This window comes from Chlorocebus sabaeus, chromosome 12 (assembly GCF_047675955.1).
Source record: "Chlorocebus sabaeus isolate Y175 chromosome 12, mChlSab1.0.hap1, whole genome shotgun sequence".
In the NCBI taxonomy this organism is placed as follows: domain Eukaryota; kingdom Metazoa; phylum Chordata; class Mammalia; order Primates; family Cercopithecidae; genus Chlorocebus; species Chlorocebus sabaeus.
In genome coordinates, this window is record NC_132915.1 from 35,772,395 (window position 1) to 35,793,762 (window position 21,368).

The 21,368-nt window shown below is 37.7% G+C and overlaps 1 protein-coding gene across 3 annotated transcripts in view; it reads left to right on the forward strand.

The window, feature by feature from the left end:
• The window catches only part of UHRF2 (ubiquitin like with PHD and ring finger domains 2), a 98,267-nt gene extending 86,266 nt beyond the window's left edge, over nt 1–12,001 (forward strand). For all 3 annotated transcript variants that reach the window (XM_007969305.3, XM_007969306.3, XM_007969307.3), the window contains 6 exons: nt 2,403–2,565; nt 3,227–3,367; nt 5,082–5,178; nt 5,822–5,979; nt 9,522–9,620; nt 10,986–12,001. In XM_007969305.3, coding sequence (XP_007967496.1) covers nt 2,403–2,565; nt 3,227–3,367; nt 5,082–5,178; nt 5,822–5,979; nt 9,522–9,620; nt 10,986–11,132 — 805 coding nt within the window. In that variant the 3' untranslated portion in view covers nt 11,133–12,001. The remainder of the gene's footprint in view (nt 1–2,402; nt 2,566–3,226; nt 3,368–5,081; nt 5,179–5,821; nt 5,980–9,521; nt 9,621–10,985) is intronic.
• Nucleotides 12,002–21,368: the final 9,367 nt, after the last annotated feature.

The window sequence follows — 21,368 nt, forward strand, 5'->3', positions numbered from 1 at the left end:
CCCTTAATTTCTGATTACTGTGTGATGTAAAGAATATACCAATATGATTTCAAGACTTTCATGTGGATCAACTTACATAGAATCTCTGTTTTCATGTGTTCTATATTGTTTCTGACAGTAGGATTATTTTTACTGAACCAGCAGAGGAGACAGGTCAGATTTGCTGGTGAAAACATTCTTGAGACAGGAGCTTAGCTATTCTTTTCTAGCAAGAAAGCAGTCCTTCAAGAAGAATGTCTTAAAATAAATATTTTGATGTGTTTTTGTCAATGAAAATGTATCTCAAATTTACAAAAGGACTCTTTCAAGTTGTCAAATCTGAAAATTATTTTTCCCTTTAATAATTGATAATTTTGCTTGAAAGGAACTTCTTTCATAACCACCCACCGTTGTAATGTACATGTTAGATTCCTTTCACGCTTTTGGACAATCTAATAAGTACCGCTACAGTCTCATTAAAAAATAATTCACAAATAGTAAAAATATTTGCTATAAAGAGGAGATAGTGAAAATGAGGTATCAACTGAAAACAATTTAGGATTGAATTATCAGAGAGACTTTAACATCCCGTCTGTCAGTTTATACATTAAGTTGTGAATACACCTTGTGATTGTAAAAGTGCTTGGGCAAAGGTACCTGTATGTCTTACAAACATGAAAACTGAGGTGAGAGACCCTTTGCTCTGACCTATAGTATACTCTTTTCCCAGTAGTGTATGATTCAATTCATTTTTGCTTATTTGCTAGGAGGTAGTTCGACACCTTCTTACTTCTGAGTTTATTCCTATTTCATCCCAGCTCTTCCAACTTTAAGAAATTGAAGAAGGCAGCAAAGTAACCTGGGCATCTTTTATCAGGGCAGTCAGAGGCACCTGACTGATTGAGCTGCAGATAGATTAATGGAGGAGCTCTGTTGCTGTATTGCCTAGTTTCATCCTCTTGGACTCTTTTCATATACTTGAATAGCCTGATTATCTGAAGTCAGAAGTGAGTTGACAGTGCCAGTTAGTGGTGGCAGTAATTATGACTGAAGGTATCTGTGAGCACTAAAGCTTTCCATTCAGTGACACGAAGGTAATACTTACCCTAGCTCTTTAAGATAAAATATGTGTAATATGTCAATAGATATTCTGTAAGTAATACGTAATACTAGCCCTAGAGTCGATGGCTATATTTTTTTCTACCTTCCAGAATTTTAATGCATCTTCCTTTTAGATTAAAAAAAAAAAAGGTAACTTGGTAAGCTTCAACTCTTTGACCACAGCTACTATATAAGTTATTTTTAAAACAAAATTTTTAAGTTTATTTACTCACTAAAAATATAACTATAGTTATATTTCTTTTCAATAGGTTAGTCATATTCTTGGAGTCTATTTTTTAACTTAAGCCTGCATAAAAAGAATTAAACCCTGAAGACATTTTATGTCATATCTGCTTTCACCAGATTGGGTATAATTCTGGTTTTTGTTTGTTTTTTAAACCTTAAGTGTTCTCAGTGTTTTCTTTTCACTTAAGATATAGGTGTCCTAGAGGAAAATGCTAATTTTAAACTGATTCTAAAATTGTTATTTTAAAATACTAAAAATAATTTAAATACAGATTTTGATACAACTAGGTTCTCCCAAGAGAAAGGTCTTCTGACATCTAATAAGTTCATTGATTTACTATTGTTAGGTGATGAATGCACATACTGAGTTCTAGCTAAGTCAGGTGCTGCTTCCAATTCAGTGTTCCTCTTTGACCATGTATTATCAGTAAAATGTAGTGATCTCAAGCAGCCAGAAATCTTCATTTCCATTAGCACAGACATTTGGATGCTTTAGGCTTATTGAAATTTATCTTTTTATGGAGGCCTTTAAAGAATATTCTCATACAGCACTTGTTCTTAATATCTTTTAAACTTTAAGGATTCTCTATTGTCTGGAATGTGGAAAGTAGACCTGGGCAGGTCATTTGTGCCTTGCTGACAAATTTATATTTCTGGATTTCTTTCTACATTATTCCAGCAATTTACCTCACACCCTTATCAAAGATCACTATTAAAACAATAATTTGCTTTAGTTTTCCAACGTTCTCCCTTCCCCCAACAAACGTTATTTAAAGAAAAATTCCATGTATTTCTAGTTGTTTTCTATTATACGTGGCACAGATGTTATTACTTTCAGAAGAACCCTACAGGCTATCTGAGAACCAATCCCCTGGCTTGGGGGTGACATCAGAAAACTGATTTGTCTTCTCTGCTGGTGGGGGAAAGCATAATCCTATTATCTGGAATAATATGGAAAGAATCATAGAATCTTAACCATCAGGTAAGGTATAATTCACCTTTTAATTGAGCTAATGACTCGATTGTATACTTAAAGAAAAATTATGTGGTATAAAGACCTTTTTGTTGTTTTTTAGGGCATTGGCCCTAAACTGTGATGCTCCATTGGATGATAAAATTGGAGCAGAGTCTCGGAATTGGAGAGCTGGTAAGCCAGTCAGAGTGATACGCAGTTTTAAAGGGAGGAAGATCAGCAAATATGCTCCTGAAGAAGGCAACAGATATGATGGCATTTATAAGGTGCTCTATCTGGCATGACATCTTGTTTGTCATTCTTCCTGGGCTTTCAAGGCAGGGTTGTTACAAGGGACTACTGTGGGTGGGCTCGAGGAAACAGTAGCCATCTTATATTGCTACTTTTTCTGGAAATTTAACAGATGCATAAAGCAAACTCTTAATTTTAGCACTTTACTTTTAAGGCTTATTTCGAGTTCCTAAGGGCAGAGTTATATTTTGGGTTAAGATTTTTTTTTTAAATGTATGTTCTCTGTAATAAAGCCATTTAAGTAACTGGCTGTTGTATAACTTGATTTTTATATATCTTTTTAGAATAATTTTAGTTGTAATAGATTTTCAAAGCAGAGCACATTATAATAATAGATTTGCATTCTTTGTTTAAAAAGAGGCATTTGCTGCCATCTTTACTATACAAAATTCTGTTAATTAGCATAATCCTGTTACTCTCTTAACTTTATAGCAGTCTGTACTCATATGGGAAGTACTGTGATAGGAATTAAGGTCAAAAATGTTTTAGCGAATATTCTTGACTTACTATCCTTACAGCAAAGCAGTATATTCAGAAGTTGCATTTAATTCTGGCAAAGATTATTTTGATACCACTAATGTGATGAATAAGCCTAAACTTTAAATCTCAAACTGGCACTGAAATATTGTAATTTAGGTGGTGAAATACTGGCCGGAGATTTCATCAAGCCATGGATTCTTGGTTTGGCGCTATCTTTTAAGAAGAGATGATGTTGAACCTGCTCCTTGGACCTCTGAAGGAATAGAACGGTCAAGGAGATTATGTCTACGTTTACAGGTTAGATTACATTTGTCTAGCTACCTATGTGTTCATAAAAATATATACCTCCACTATCTACATGCCTTAACACTGGATATAACCCACAGCAATTGATTGGTGGACTATAAGGGGTGAGGAATAAGATCATGCAAATAGAGGAAAAGAAGAGAAAAGGTAGTATCCTAGATGTCAGACTGCCCTAGGACCAAGGTTTGTGCCTGGGAAAAGCTGGACTTGCTAATTAAAAGTAAAGTATTTCCAAATCAATTTGGAAATGACTTGAAGTGTGAGGGAAAGGGATTCATAAAATGTAGGTATAGGAGGCCCTGGAAAAGCACATTTATCCTAGAGGGCACAGGGGATGTCTGTCTGGTAGGGGAAGGGTGGGAGGTGACTTTATAAGAGTGGTCTGCTTTCTCCCTTTCTCACTTTTCCTCACCCCTTTTCTCTCTTCCCCCGCAAAGCTGCTTCCCTGCTCTGCCACCACCTTTAGTGCTTTGCCTTTTTTCCCCTTTGCCCATGCTCTGCTGTTAACCCATAAAGACTTCGTTGATTTTGTATGCATAGTGGATGGTATGGCTGCATTTCCCCTTCACTGCCTGTATACCCTAGAATTTGTCCCTGACACTGACTTCAGTGCATGGTTTAAGTTCATCTCCCATCATTCCCCATTGTTGTGTTTCCCATAAAAACTGCCAGCTTTATCATTTCCCCTGGCTCTGCCCACACTGCATGTGTAGGGACTGAACTATGGGCAAGTGTCTGACCACCCACGCAGGTGAGTGTGTGTCTTCTAGTGCAAGTCTGTTTCTGTTTTTGTTGTCTTTTTAAACTCATAGAATTGATTGTTGAAAATAAGACCATCAGCTGCTAAAACAACTACTAAAATAATTCTTTTTAATATAAAAAAAACTTCGTCAAATTTACTTTCAGAAGATTTTTCAGATGTCCCTGTTGAGAGCATTGTTCTAGATAGGTTAGATTTGAAACTGTGAGCAGAAGCATGTGAGCCCATCTGCTGTGATGAGTACTAGTCATTGAGACCTGAAACATAGGTCTTTAAGTGCTTTAAAACACTTTAAGTGCTTTAGAAACAGTGCTTTAAGCATGACTGTTATTACAAAGCATGCTCCTGCCACCCCACCCACCCCTCAAAGAAGGTAGCCATTGAAACATAAGGATAATAGATAGAATGTATTTCTTCAAGTCTAACTCTTAGCTGATGGAAGATTTAGTAATTTAGTTGCTTTGGATTTTCTAAAAGCTCCTCCTTACGTTAGGAGATGAGAAGTTTGACCCTTAATGTTTTTGATGTTTTTTTAGATCAACTCCACAATTTACTATGATCCAATCTATTTGCTTTCTATCTGTTGTGCTCTGTGATTGGTTCTCATTTACCTTCATGTCTGTATTCTACTTTCCTTACACTTTAAAGAAATCTAATCACAGCTCCTAATAAAGACTTACTTTCTTAGATCTGAAACTTAAGATCAGTGTATTATAAAATGGAATCTCTTAGTAGTCACAGCTATGTGATTTTACACTGAAATTGGGATTTTAATAGTTATCTGTGCTTTGAATTCTTTTCCTCTGTCTATTTCTTTTATGTAAAGTTTTTCAGTTTGGGGCAAAGTGTAGTCCTCCCCTCCCTTTTAATTTCTCACCAGGATCTAATCTCTCCTTCTCTGTGAAGCTTAAATCTACATTGTACTCTGCCTCCTTCCCCCATCAGTATCCAGCAGGTTACCCTTCAGATAAAGAAGGGAAGAAGACTAAAGGACAGTCAAAGAAGCAGCCCAGTGGAACCACAAAGAGGCCAATTTCAGATGGTAGGTAATGATTGCAAAATATAAATAATAAGATCCTTTTTTTGCTTTTGTTTTTGTTTTTTTGGGAGACAGGGTCTCACTCTTGTCACCCAGGCTGGAGTGCAGTGGAAAGATCTTGGTTCACTGTAGCCTTGACTTCCTGGGCTCAAGTGATCCACCTACCTAAACCCCCAGACTAGCCCACAGCTGTACACCACCACACCTGGCTAATTTTTCCTAATTTTTGTATTAGAACATGGAGTTTCTCCATGTTGCCCAAGCTGGTCTCGAACTCCTGGGCTGAAAGGATCCTCCCACCTCAGCCTCCTAAAGTGCTGGGATTTCAGGCGGAAGCCACTGCATCCGGCCAACATACTTTTTAATAAAGAGAAATATTAAGAAAATAAATTGAGAGACAAGAAATGAAAGCAAAGGATTTGGCTGGGGGAGGGCGGTGGTAGAAGATGGATCATTTGTTTATTTTAATAGTGTCAGAGCCAAATAGCAGGAAATAACAGTATCCTAAATTTTAGGGGAAATTAGATGCTGTTTTATGTTGGTTATCTTTCTGCTAAACATTACTTGTGCCAGTTAACTCTTTTGTTTCATAGTTCTGCTTAGAACCACTTGTAAGTCTGCTGATACATTTTTAAAATAAATCTAGATGACCGTCCAAGCGCCTCCAAAGTATACAAAGCATCAGATTCAGCAGAAGCAATTGAGGCTTTTCAGCTAACTCCTCAGCAGCAACATCTCATCAGAGAAGACTGTCAAAACCAGAAACTGTGGGATGAAGTGCTTGCACATCTTGTGGAAGGACCAGTATGTGAAGATTTTTAAAAATAGTAACATTCTGATATTAACAAATGATAAATAATTGTCTCATGAAGTATGTTTTTCACGTGTCAGTCAAAACTTCATCCTTTTATCTGATTTTCTCATCCAATGCCACTACCTTTCGGAAATAATCTAAGGCAACTCATATACATGCTCCTAAATTTACTTTAAACCTCTTAGAATGCTGGATTTTGACTTCTCTATGCCCAAGCTTACTTTACTTGGAGGTACTGTTCTCAGAAGAATTTTCAGTTGTGAAACATGGTCAGTTCAATCTAAAAATCGCCTCAAAAGTTTTTGTTGCAGTTCAAGGTTACTTAACAGCGTAAGTCTTAAGCAGTTCAGCACAATTTTCAAAACCTACATGTTAAACTAAACGGTAAAACTAACCAGATTATCTATTAAGTATTTTATGTTTTTAAATTTTTCATTTTTTCTTAATCACATAATTTTAAAGTAAAAACAAATCACATAGCTAATTAACTTGTGGCTTTTGTGTTAAGCTGTGTTTTGCAAGCAAGCCTTTCTTATCAAATCCCTAAAGTTGGAGGCTTCAAATATGAACTGTCTCTTCATTCTTTACTCACTTATTGTGTCTTTAATTTTATTTATAAATTTGAATCTTCTTTTGAATATTGACCCCTTGTCATTTATAATACAATTACTTTTCTGTTTTCTTTCTCTCCAAAGTGTTGATGTGCCCCTATGTCTGTATGTCTTTTCTATCTAGACTTAAAGCAGTAACACAAAAACTCTACAGCGTTTCCTTTGTGAGAGATAGTCATTATTATTAAGGAAGAATTTTTAAAATATGATTTTTAAACTTTTAGAAATGCTGAAATTTATCAAATATCATTTGGATTTATATTGGAATTGTTATTTCCTTTGTCTATAAATGTGATACATAGAGTTATCCTTGGCAAAATGAGGCTTACATGCTTACAGGGCAGAGGAAAGTGATTACACTTTGAGAAGTGTTACTTGTATTTTAGCCAGGACACCCAGGCATAAGGAGAGTCTTTGTTAGGTCACACTCATTTTCACTTACAGGAAATTAAGATACAGGAAGCAGTTGTTAATCAGCCTAATTATTCTCTGGTTGGGAAAGATACTGCTTGTTAGTGATAACTGAGGTGAGTTCCCACTGTAGGTGGGAAAGAAGCACTTACAGATGGAGGAAAAAGCCACCTGAGTACATGTGAAAGTTGTCTTCTCTATGGGTGGTATCCCACTGGTGACAGAATCTGACCTGCCTGGGTCATATTATTGTGACCTTGCTGCTAGTGATTACTCTGGATGTTATGTACTATTGCCCTGGACAAGTTTCATGCCCATTCTCTTCAGATAGGCCAGGAACACATTTATTAAGCCAGAAAAAACACGTGTTAGCCAACAGTAACTTTAAATAAATACATATGTGAATATATATTTATGTCCAAACTCATTCCAAAGTCCCTGTGATTAGGAGCCCTATCTACATCTGTAGTCTCCTCTTTCTACTCTTGTGCCCAGATTGCTTGACTGCAGTGGTCACTGTTTTATTTATACACCCTCAACATCTTGATGCCCCTGGGCCTTTACATACGTACTGTTTATCTGACTGGAATTCTCTTTTCATGTATCTCACTCTTTCATATCCTTTAAGTCTGCATAAATCGAGATCCCTCAGAGAGGTCTTCCCAAACCTCCCTTTCTAAAATAGCAGCTCTTTTTAAAATTTACTTTAAAAAAATCCACACAGATGGGGTTACTATGTTGCCCAGACTGATCTTGAACACCTGGCCTCAGGTAGTCCTCCCGCTTCAGCCTCCCAAGTAGCTGGGTTTATAGGCGTGAGTCAGTTTGCTCTGTTTCATCAGTTATTACTATCTGAAACTGTTTTTTGTTTGTTTACTCTCCTGTAGGAACGTAAGTTCCAGGAGAGCACAGACTGCCTTTTTATTACCACTGTTGATGAGTCCCTAGCACATTGTAGCTACCTGTAACTCAAAATACCTGTATTAGATATACCCATATTATAGGAACTATGGAAGTACCAGGTTAAATATTGGTCATTAACAAAGGAATTTGTTAGGGAGAGAGTACCTGGTGTAAAGTTTTCAGCATCTCCCTATAATTGCCATGTTTTAAAAATGTATTTGTAATACTTTGTCCATAATGCATTTGACTTTAATGATCCATGTTCATAAATCAGTTAATATGAGACATCTTTTGAAATGTGACATTTGATTTTTAAATTTGAAACTTGTAAGGTTTTTGTTTATTTTTGAGACGGGATCGTGGTCTGTCGCCCAGGCTGGAGTACAGTTGCATGATCTCAGCTCACTGCAGCCTCCACCTCCTGGGTTCAAGTGATTCTCCTGTCTCAGCCTCCCAAGTAGCTGGGATTGCAGGCACCTGCCACCGCTCCCGGCTAATTTCTTGTGTTTTTTCTAGCGACGGGTTTTGCCATGTTGGCCAGGTTGGTCTAGAACTCCTGACCTCAAATGATCCACCCACTTCAGTCTCCCAAAGTACTGGGATCACAAGCGTGAACCACCGTGCTCGGCCTTACTTTTTCTATTAATATAAAAAATAAATATGAAATGCACTCCCTTACTACCTAAAATAACTGAAGGATTATCCTTATGACTATTTAGCAAAAAAATACTTCTAGCTTAAAAAAACAAACAGCCAAGATGAAATGGAGCCAGTAATGGCTTTTGAAGAATATAGGGTATCCATTTGATCATGTTTACTTTAGGTGTCTCTACTTTTTATAATTTCATCCTACCGTAAGTAAACATTAGCATCAGGAAGGTATGGGATTTTAGGATTGAGGTAAAATATCACAGAATAATCCTAGGAAATTAAATGTTTTGTGTGTAGTATTAGATACTACAGAGTACTGTTTCCTAGTGTTGTGTTTTGTTTTGTTTTGTTTTTCAAGCTCCAAAAGACAAATATTCAAGTTTTATAACAGCAGAAGATTGAATAGATAATACATGTTCATACACTGGAATACTGTGCAGAACAGCTTTTTGAAAAAAGGCAGTCAGTGTGTAATGACCTTGAGACAAGCTGCCCATGATTTTTTTAAGTGAAAAATAATTTATCCCTGGAATGTGACGTTTAGAGGGACATTGACTTTTTAACATCATATATTGACTTTGCAACTTTTCCTACCTAATACTATGATTTAAAACTAATGTGTGTGGAATGGGGTTTCTTTATATAAATTTGCTTTTCTCAGGTAGTTACAATCATGACTACTTGATTTTTTTAAATAGAAGACATTAAATGTGACTGAAACATTTTTATTGCTAAATAATAGATGGATATATTTTGGGATACATGTGAAATTTTGATATATTCATATAACGTGATAATCAAATCAGGGTAATTGGAATGTTCATCACTATAAATATTTATCTTTTCCTTATACTGGGAACATTTGAATCATTCTCTACTAGCTGTTTTGAAATATACAACAGATGAATTTTATGAACTGCTAACTTTTCTTTCCTTATCCTTGGGTACTGTTGTAGAATTTTCTGAAAAAATTGGAACAATCTTTTATGTGTGTTTGCTGCCAGGAGCTAGTTTACCAGCCTGTGACAACTGAGTGCTTCCACAATGTCTGTAAAGTAAGTGGAATTCCTTCGTCATTTTCCCTGTTAGGCATGAAGGCACACTAATATCTATTCCTGTTCTTAGCATGCTAAGAATAAGAAACATTTTCCATGAAGCAGGATAGTTGTGGAACCTTCTAGTTAAGCATTTAGTTACGTCTTGGTGGTAAATGTATGTTTTAATTAGATAGTAATAATAATTCAGATATATATCGTTTGAGGTATTCTGTCATGTTTGGAATTTATAGGAGGGGCTGAAATGGGAAAGAAGGTAAGAGGTCATTGCTCTTGTCTATGTAATAACTTGTATGTTTTATACATTATAGTGCAAACTGGAGTGTTTTCATTAATAAATGATATAAAACAGTTATATCTAGCATCATGCCCAAATGAACTGAATATTGTGTTTTCAGTGTGGTGTAAAAGGAAAGTGTGTGTTTTAGTCAAGCCGAGGTTTGAATCTTGCTCTACCCAGTGGTGATTATGTTTCCCTAACTTCAGAACTTCAGTTTCTTTTATAAAATGGAAACAAATCTACATATGAGTTTGTGCCTGATCTTGAGTTGATTAACTATATATTTAATGTATTTAGTACTGCTAAATGTGTATACGTGTGTGTGTGTGTGTGTATTTTTTGTTTTTTTTGGGTTTTTTTTTTTTTGAGACGGAATCTCGCTCTGTCATTCAGGCTAGAGTGCAGCAATGTGATCTTGGCTCACTGTAACCTCTACCTCCCCAGTTCAAGCAATTCTCATGTCTCAGCTTTAAGAGTAGCTGGGAGTACAAGCATGCACTACCCTGCCCAGCTAATTTTTGTGTTTTTTAGTAGAGACAGGGTTTCACCATGTTGGCCAGGCTAGTCTTGAACTCCTGACCTAAGGTGATCCACCTGCCTCAGCCTCCCAGAGTGCTGGGATAACAGGTATGAGCCACCATGCTTGGTTGCTAAGTATATTTTTGGAAGACTCACCATATGTTAAGTGATTTGGTAAAATATAAAATTCATTTCTAAGCAAGGGAATCCTGATTCTCCCCTGCCTCCCCCAGGGCTCTGTTTAGAAAGAACAGGGTTAAAATCTAACCCAAAAGATTAGGCTAGTGAGAACCATATGTAATCTCTAACTCCATCATTTTAGTAGACGAGGAAACTGACGCACAAATTAAATAAATAATTTATCTGAAGTCTGAGAATATCTGCCAGAGATAAAACTAAAGCCATGACTGTAGGCTTTTCCATAGTGGAGATTCAAGCCTTTATGTTTGTTCATTCTGTACATTTCCCTCATTACCAGTGTCTGGTTCATATTTAAAAGCGTAAGTTGCTCAGTACTTACATGCTTTATGCTCAGATTAAATTGGATGTTTCTGTTTTTACCATAGGATTGCCTACAGCGCTCCTTTAAGGCACAGGTTTTCTCCTGCCCTGCTTGCCGGCATGATCTTGGCCAGAATTACATCATGATTCCCAATGAGATTCTGCAGACTCTACTTGACCTTTTCTTCCCTGGCTACAGCAAAGGACGATGATCTGTCTACTTTCACTGTGTTGTTCATGGTGGCTTTTTGGACAATAAAGAATCTAAAATGGGCGGGGAGGGTGGAAGAAATGGTGGACTGTATCTCTCACGTTCTGAAGCAGCTAATCCTCTTTCCCACATAGCCATCATCTTGTGTGTGTAGTAAGAGGCCCATTTCTCAACTGTCTTTTAAATATCTAAAGGTAGTTCCTGTAACAACTAGTTTTAATGAGTAAAAAGTCAAAGCCTCAGCTCTAGTTGATATCCAAGTTATGATTTATTTTGCAACTACCTCAGGACAGAAAAGATTTATGGGGATTTTAAAAATCATTGAATAACTAGTTAAATGAAATTTTAGCTACACACTGCCTCCCAAATATTAGTTGTGCCTGGTTCTTGTAATTTGATTTTACAGAAAAGGAAATGACACTTGAGATCCTTGGAATGAACACAGCTTCTATAGTGTGCATATACTTTTTTAATGTCTCTTCTTCCACAATGTGTGTTTTGCAAGGACAGGTTCATTTTTTTAGCCCACTTTGTGAACTCCATTGTGCTTTTTTCTGGTGTTTTATGCAAGTTGACTACTAATGACTAATGAGAACAATAATGAATGCATTGTTGCTGCATTAGTGTAATGTGGTGTGGTTTTGCACTTAAAAGAGGTATTCATGCTCTAGTTGTAGATGTTCATGAAAATCCACTTCTGTACTAGTCGAACTGCTTTTAGTGTCTCACCAGTGGTTTTACATCTGCAGAGTTTTGAGGGCTGTGCTGACCTTTGAGAGGATTTGAAATTGCTTCATATTGTGATCCTAAATTTTATATTCACTATATTCCCTAAAGTATACCTTAATAAATATTTTATGATCAGAAAAACAGCTCATTTTGCTTTACTTTTTTACACTTGTCTGGCTTATGTTACCAGTTCTAAGGGATCGTGTATTTCTGGAGTTTTTCATTGTGTATCTCTATTGAAACATTTTTTTTACTTTGCACTGGTAGTGAGAACCAGCATGAAATCTTAAGCACTCAGAACAGATTTCTTCCTCAGTTTTTTTGTTTGTTTTGAGATGGAGTCTTGCTCTGTTGCCCAGGCTAGAATGCAGTGGCACAATCTCGGCTCAATGCAAGCTCCACCTCCTGGGTTCACACCATTCTCCCACCTCAGCCTCCAAAGTAGCTGGGACTACAGGCACCTGCCACCACACCCGGCTAATTTTGTTTTTGTATTTTTAGTAGAGACGGGGTTTCACCATGTTAGCCAGGATGGTCTTGATCTCCTGATCTCATGATCTGCCTGCTTTGGCCGCCTGAAGTGCTGGAATTACAGGCATGAGCCACTGTGCCCGGCCCTCAGTTTGTTTGTTTTTTTCAAGATTGAGTCTCGCTCTGTCGCCCAGGCTGGAGTGCAGTGGCGCGATCTCGGCTCGCTGCAAGCTCCGCCTCCCAGGTTCACGCCTTTCTCCTGCCTCAGCCTCCCGAGTAGCTGGGACTACAGGCACCCACCACCATGCCTGGCTAATTTTTAAAATATTTTCAGTAGAGACAAGGTTTCACTGTGTTAGCCAGGATGGTCTCTGACTGCTTACCTCGTGATCCGCCCGCCTTGGCCTCCCAAAGTGCTGAGATTACAGGCGTGAGCCACCGTGCCTGGCCAGGTTTGTTTTTTTTTTTTTTTTTTTTTTTTCTTAAGTTTAATAGGAAAAAAATGTAAAATAGTCACCTAGTGACCATTTTGTCTGTAGTTTCTGTTCTATGTTCAGTTTTAGTCTAATCAGTGCTACTTATTTCACAGACATAAGAATGTTTCAAAACATTGTTCTATTCTCTATACTGCTGGGCCACGCACGATGGCTTATACCTGTAATCCCTGTGGGAGGCCAAGGTAGGAGGATTACTTGAGCACAGGAATTCCGGACCAGCCTGGGCAACATTACAAGACCCTGTCTCTCAAAAAGTGAAATTAGCAGGGTGTGCCAGTGTGTGCCTGTAGTCCCAGCTACTTGGGTGGCTGAGGTGGGAGGATTGCTTGAGCCCAGGAGATTGAGGCTGTAGTAAGCCATGATCATTCCACTGCACTTTAGCCTGGGTGACAGAGCAAGACCCTGATCCCCACCACACCCCCTCGAAAAACACACTGTTTTTATCAGAGAAAAGTTTTAATGTGATCCAGTCAGTCTTTCCACGCCTAAGTTCACAGCCATATAAATACCATTCATTGAATACTTACTTTGTACTAGTCACTTGTACGTATTACGTGTATTCATTGAATTCTACCAACAACAAATATTATGGATGAATATCAGTGGCGCAAAAAGGTTAAGTAACTTGACCAAAGGTCATACAACAATCAAAAGGTGGATCTGTGACAAACTTAGGCAGTCTTGTGTCCAGAGCTGGTGATGTTTGCTATATAGGCAGGCCCTCACTGTTGGATATATGGCCAACTAGTTTCAGTGCTTTTCCTGAATTCAACTAAATTCCAAATCAGGTTGTGGGAAATGCCTGGAACTATTGTCTCTTAGAGGTAAACATTGGAATCATTTTTATTTTGAAGCATTGCATTTAAATAGGACCTTCTTAAATTGAAAATGAATCATTAAGTTGCATCATTCAGTTCTATATCCCCTCTCGTATTGGCCACATTTCTGCATGAAGAGTGGGAAATATCTTCCAGTTTCAGCTACTTGAACTGTTTTATTTCTACCACTTTGATTAGCAAAATAGCTGATTCCCACAGTTCTGCTTTGTATTGTCTGAACTCTAGCTATAACATGATAGACTAAGAAAGAAAGCTAATTGTGGCTTAGCATATTTGCAGATGTGAAGAACGGCCCAAAGCTAAGCAATTATTTGTTATTGAACCTTTGAATCATCACAGTTCTTTTACATAATATTTCAGTTGGTGTCTAGAAAATGGAGACTTTAAGACACATAACCACAATAATATTCTTAAACATGTTAAAAGGTTGTTTCTTTACATCATCAAATATCTAGTAAACGTTCCAATTTCCATAGTCTCAAATGTCATAAATTGCTGTTTTGTTTTCAGTTGGTTTGTCTGAATCAGGATCCAAATAAAGACCTCGCATTGTGATTAATTGCTGTCTCTTAAGAATATTGTAATCTGTATACATTCCCTCAATCTTTCTTCCCCCTCTTCCCCTTTGCAATTAGTGTGTTGAAATTGAGTTGTTTGTTCTGAAGCATTTCTGACAGAACATAGATAATGGAACCCTGTGGTGTAGTTTAACATGTTTCTCTTTATTTTCTGTTAATTGGTAGTTTAGAATTAAAGCATGACCAGATTCAGACTTGACTTTTGGGAGTGGGGGATGGGTAAGACTTTTTATAGGTGATGTGGTTATCCTTCAGGAGGTGCATAACACCTGGTTGTCTCTTAGTCCTAAGTTTGAAAGATAAGCTTTTTTCACTGGAATTTGTTACATTTGGTAGGTTACAGTGATTACTATGAAGTAATCAGTCACTTTAATTTGGATAGGATTTAAACGTTTTTTTCTGATTAGATAGGGCCTCTAGTTTTACTTCTAAGTAATACGGTTCACTCAATAAATATGTGCATGCTAATGTTTGAGTATATTGGTAAACTTTTGGAAGCCGGCAAACTTTCAGAAGCTGGCAATCTAAACATCCCTCTCTCATAACCCTGTTATAACATTTAGCTAACAGAAATGGGCCCTACCTATATACTTAAAGCTTTGGATTTTAGTATCAATCCTGCTTGGAAGAGCCGAGTAGAGATCTGCTCTGATGCCCAATATCTGCTATTTGCCTATTAAGAACCAAACCTTTCCCCATTCTTCAGGACAACCCTGATTGCAAGAATGAGCTTGATGGCCCATTCACCATGAGCTTACCTTGGAAAGAGTTATCCTTTCTTGCCCACTCTGTCTGGTCCCTACAAGTAGACTGTCACAATTCCTGAAGGAAGTGATATTTAGTAACCTGGCTTAATCTAATCCTACACAGAAAAAAGATTAAATACCTTCACTGTATATAAGAAAATCGAAAGCTTCTTAGAGGGACCATGCAGGCAGACCAAGTGACTGCTATTGAAAAAGATAAAAGAAGGCCAGGTGCAGTGTCTCACACCTGTAATCCCAGCACTTTGCAAGGCCAAGGCGGGCGGATCACCTGAGGTTGGGAATTTGAGACCAGCCTCACCAACATGGAGAAACCCCGTCTCCACTAAAAATATAAAGTGCATGCCTGTATTCCAGCTACTTGGGAGGCTGAGGCGGGAGAATCGCTTGAATCCAGGAGGCGGAGGTTGTGGTGAGCCAAGATTGTGCCATTGGACTCCAGCCTGGGTTACAAGAGCAAAACTCTGTCTCAAAAAAACAAAAACAAAAGATAAAAGAAGATGATCTTTCTTACTGTTTCATGATTAGATTTGCAAGTATGAAACTGCATTGCATTGACAATAAAACAGGCTGCCATGTGAAGAGTAATTTGAGATTAAAATTCTAGGAAGTAAACATGATCGTGAAGACAAGATGCAACAGATGAAACAATTGGATACTGCCAAAATTTGAATGCATTGCTGAGTAATATGTATGGATATGCCACGGTTTATTCATATGATGGATATTTGGATTGTTTCCAGGGTTTTGCTATCACAAAGCTGCTGTGAGCCATTGTTGTCAGTCTTTGGAAAACTCTTACAAAATTATGTACTTACCATACAACCCATCAGTGTCACTAATTGTTAAGAAAAATGACATGTTCAAAGTGGTTTATACAATTTTACAATCCTGCCAGCAGTGTATGAGATTTATGGTTGCCCCACATCCTCTCTTAATATTTGGTTTTGTCATTTTTTTAAAATTATAAACCACTCTTGAGGGTGTGTAACTCCCGTGAGAGACAAGAATGGGTTGCACACTTGGTGACAGGAGAGTGGATTGTGGTAGCCATTTGTACTGTTAGCCAGGTATCTTTGACTCAGAAGTGCACTTGCTGGGATTGTTCTTCCAAGCTTCCTTGTATTTGGATAGGGCCATGTGATGAGCTGGCCAGTTAGTTGTGAGCAGATATGCTGTATACCACTTCTAGGCAGGGCATTTCCTTGCCCTTCAGTTTTCTTTCTTCTTCCGTGGAGACTAGTAACACCCCAGATGGGACTTTTCTGTCAGCTTAGATCTCAGAATAAGAATGACAGGAAAAAAACCCAGCTAACCTGTGGTAGGCATGCAACATGAGAGAGAGGTAAATGCTTGCATTTACCCCTAAGGTTTTTGAGTTGTTACCAGAGCATGACCTAGCCTATCCTGATTGATAGAAACATTCCTAACTTCCTCAGCCTAACAGCGGATATGGAATTGAATTTGTTCTATATTTTTTCTTGAGATGGTCTCTCTGTCATGGTGGCGTGATCATGGCTTTCTGCAGCCTCGACCTACTGGGCTCAAGCTATCCTCCTGCCTCAGCCTCCCAAGCAGCTGGGACTACAGGCATGCGAAACCATGCCTGGCTAATTTTTGTACTTTTTATAGAGATGAGGTTTCACCATGTTGCTCAGGCTTGTCTCAAACTCCTGAGCTCAGGCAATCCACCTGTCTCAGCCTCTGAAAATGCTAGGATTACAGACATGAGCCACCATGCCTGGCCTGGAATTGAATTTAATTGGCCTTTTAATATTGAGTCTAAAGTTTTCAGTATTTTAGAGCTAATTCTTTAATACCCAACTCAATTGACTAAGCTATTTATAAATTGGTTGGTAATATAGTAGGCACCCTCGAAGATGGACCCCAGTGATTCCTACCTTCTGCTCTTCATGCCCTGGTATAATCTCCTCCCCTTGAGTGTGGGCTGGACTTAAATTCTATTGTAAACAACAAAATACAGCAGAAATGATCAGACCTAACTTCCGAGGTTAGGTCACAAAAATACTGTGACTTCCTACTTGGACTACCCTCTCTCTCTCAATCTGGGTGAAGCCAGCTGCCATGCAGTGAGCTGCCAAATGGGAAGGCACATGTGGCAAAGAACAGAGGTCTCCAGCCAACAGCCAGCAAGGTCCTGAAGCCTACCAAAAACCACAGAAGTGAGCTTGGAAGTGGATTCGCCTCCAGGCAGTCCTTGAGATGACTTCAGCTCTTTATTGCAACCCTTTGAGAGATGCTCAGCCACAGGTACCCAACTAAGTCATTCCTGGATTCCTGACACATAGAAAGATGATGAATGTTGATGTTTTAATCCATTAGGCCCCTTGCTAATACAGATAGGGTGACCCTGAGTGCCAGTTTGCCCAGGACAGACTCAATTTGCACTTGTTGCTCCAAAATTATGAATACCATTTGCTTTTCCTCCTTAAAGTGCCCCAGATTGGATAACATCACCTAATTTATTCAACTGAGATCTTTTATGACATAACCGTGAATTCGCTTTTATTTTTGAAGTAGTGTTTCCTTACCATAGCCAATAATTTTTTAACTCATTGATTTTCTTTAGGAGAAAATACAGGCATTTAAAGTAAGTCTCTAGTGAAGTCTCTAGTTAATAGATAAAAATGACAACTGTAGAAATCCCATGAGCATTTTGCCTGGAAATTCTTTGACTCTAAGAAGCTTCTAAATAGATTTTTGCCAGTTTCTAGATGCCAAGAGAAATTTTTGAGTTGCCCCTCACTTCCGACATACATTTATCTTTTATCTATTTGTGTGGAAGATTGTGAACTAGATTGTTCAAATACTTTATCGTTTGAATTTACCTAGTTGATATCTACTTAAGAAATCATAGTAAATCTTAGATGAGCTTTTGGGCTTATATCCACCCACTACTAAATGACCCCCAACCCCCAACATAAACTCTTTTTATTTGGGTCACAGATACTTAATAAAGTGTCACAAATGTGATCTTACCAAATGCGCAAGTTATTATAAAATACTCCATTTCTATAAAGAACAATCCCCCCAGTTCATGTTACAAACTATTTATTTATTTATTTGAGACAGAGTATCACTCTTGTTGCCTAGGCTGGAGTGCAATGGCACGATCTCAGCTCACTGCAACCTCCACCTCTCGGGTTCAAGCGATTCTCCTGCTTCAGCCTCCTGAGTAGCTGGGATTACAGGCATGTGGCACCACACCGAGCTAATTTTTGTATTTTTAGTAGAGACAGGGTTTCACCATGTTGGCCAGACTCGTCTCGAACTCCTGACCTCAGGTGATCCACCTGCCTTGGCATCCCAAGTGCTGGGATTACAGTCATGAGCCACTGTTCCCGGCCTTTCTTTTTAAATTTTGAAGTAATATAGTCTCACAAGAAGCTGCAAAAATAGGACAGAGAATTTCTATGTATTTTTCACCCGGTTACCCCCAGGGATGGCATCTCATATTATCAGTAGGTTGTCCAGACCAGGAAATTGACACTGGTATAATAATATTAAGTAAGAGCTTACTTGAATTTCACCAGTTTTTATATGAACTCATTTTTGGGTATATGTATGTATAGTTTTATAGAATTTTACCATATATATACATTCATTTTATACATATATGCATAGGATGGTAGTGGCATAAACCACCACCATAATAGAAGATGGACTGTTTCATCATCAAAAAATTAATTCTCTCCTGCTACCCTTTAGAGTCACAACCTTCCCCAACCCTAACTCATGACAACCATTGTTCTGTTCACCATCACTATAATTTTGTCATCTCAAGAATGAAATATAAGTGGAATCGCATAGTGTGTAACTTTTTGAGACTGGATTTTTTCCCCACAGCACGATAACCTTGACATGCATCTAAGTTATTGCATATATCAAATAGTTTCATTCTTATTGTTGAGTAGTATTCCAGTTTATTAATCTGTTAATGTCTTGGAGGATTTTGGGGATGTTTCTAGTTTTTGTCTGTTATAAATATGATAAATGTTGCTGTGCAGACTTTTGTGTGGACATAAGTTTACATTTCTCAGTGACATAATTCTAGGTGGTATGATAAGTATATTATTAGCTTTATAATAAACCATTTCCCAGAGTGGCTGTACCATTTTACGTTCCCATCAGTAATGTGTAAGTTCCAGTGCCCTGCATTTTTGCTCACACTAAGTATGGTCAGTATTTTTATCTTAGCCATTGTAATAGATTTGTAGTAGTATCTCATCATGGCTTGATTTTGTATTCTCCTGATGGCTGATGACTTAGTCATCTCTTCATGTGTTTAGTTGCCATCCTACATATCCATGAAGTGTCTCTTCAAACCTTTTGCCCGGGTTTTATTGGACTGATTTTTACTGTTGGGTTTAAAATTTCTTATATGTTCTGACATTTATTCTTCAACTTATAAACAATCCAATTGTACTATTTAAGTTATTTTAAAATATACAATTATTATTGACTATAGTTGCCATGTTGTGCTATCAAATAGAAGGCCTTATTCTTTCTAGCTAATTTTTTGTACCCATTAACTATCTCCACCTCCCAGCTACTGGACCCCACTACACTTCCCAGCCTCTGGTAATCATACTTGTACTCTCTATTGTCCATGGGTTCAATTATTTTGATTTTTAGATCCCACAAATAGGTGACAACGTGCGATGTTTGTCTTTCTGTGCCTGGTTTATTTCACTTAACATAATGATCTCCAGTTTCATCTGTGTTGTTTCAAATGACTGGATATCATTCTTTTTTATGGCAGAATAGTACTCCATTGTGTATGTGTACCACATTTTCTTATCTATTCGTCTGTTGGTGGACAGTTAGGTTGATTCCAAATCTTAGCTATTATAAACAGTGCTGCAACAAACATAGGAGTGCAGATATCTCTGATATGCTGATTTTCTTTCAGGTATATGCCCAGTAGTGGGATAGCTGGATCATATGGTAGTTCTGTTTTTAGTTTTTTGAGGGACCTCAAAACTGTTCTCCATAATGTTTGTACTAGTTTACATTCCCACCAACAGTATACAAAAAGAGGAGTTCTTTTTCCTCCACATCCTCACCAGCATTTGTATTGCCTGCCTTTTGGATAAAAGTCATTTTAACCAGAGTAAGATAATATCTCATAGTAGTTTTGATTTGCATTTCTCTGATGATCAGTGATGTTGAGCACGTTTTCATAAACCTATTTGCCGTTTGTATGTCTTCTTTTAAGAAATGTCTATTCAAATTTTTTACCCATTTTTAATCGGATTATTAGATTTTTTTCTATAAAGTTGTTTGAGCTCCTTATATATTGTGATAATTAATCCCTTGTCAGATGGGTAGTTTGCAAATATTTTCTCCCATTCTGTGGGTTTTCTCTTCACTTTGTTGATTATTTCCTTTGCTGTGCAGAAGCTTTTTAACTTGATGTGATCCCATCTGTCCATTTTTGCTTTGGTTGTTTGTGCTTGTGTGGAGTATTGCTCAAGAAATTTTTGCCCAGATCAATGTCCTAGAGAGTTTCCCCAATGTTTCCTTATAGTAGTTTTATGGTTTGAGGTCTTAGATTTAGGTCTTTAATCCATTTTGATTTTATTTTTGTATATGGTGAGAGATAGGTGTCTAGTTTCATTCTTCTGCATATGGGTATCTAGTTTTCCCAGGACCATTTATTGAAGAGACTGTCTTTTTCCCAGCATATATTTTTGTTAGATATTTGATTTGTAGATATTGTTTCTAGTCTGTTGGTTGCATTTTTTGTTGTTGTTATGTTAGTTGCATTTTCATCCTCTTAGTAGGGTGTTTCAGAGAAAAAGTTGTTAATTTTGATGAAGTCTGATTCATCAATTTCTTATTTTATGCATCATGCTTTTGATGCCAAACATAATTTATTTTATTTTTTGGGGACTGAGTTTGCCTCTTGTTGCCCAGGCTGGAGTGCAATGGTACAATCTCGGCTCACCACAAACTCTGCCTCCCAGGTTCAAGCGATTCTCCTGCCTCAACCTCCCAAGTAGCTGGGATTACAGGTGCCCACCACTACGCCCAGCTAAGTTTTTTTTTTTTTGTATTTTTAGTAGAGACTGGGTTTTACCATGTTGGCCTGGCTGGTCTTGAACTTCAGACCTCAGGTGATCCACCCACCTTGGCCTCCCAAAGCGCTGGGATTATAGGCGTGAGCCACTGTGCCTGGCCCAAACATAATTTTTTAAACTGTGAAGGAGAAGAATAGTTTAATACCCAGATAGTTCTCCTTGCCATTGCTCTTTCCAAACTTAATTTTCTAAGTTTTTTTCTATTATTTCCTTTCTGCCTGAAGAACTTACTCTAGTCATTCTTTTAGATCAGGT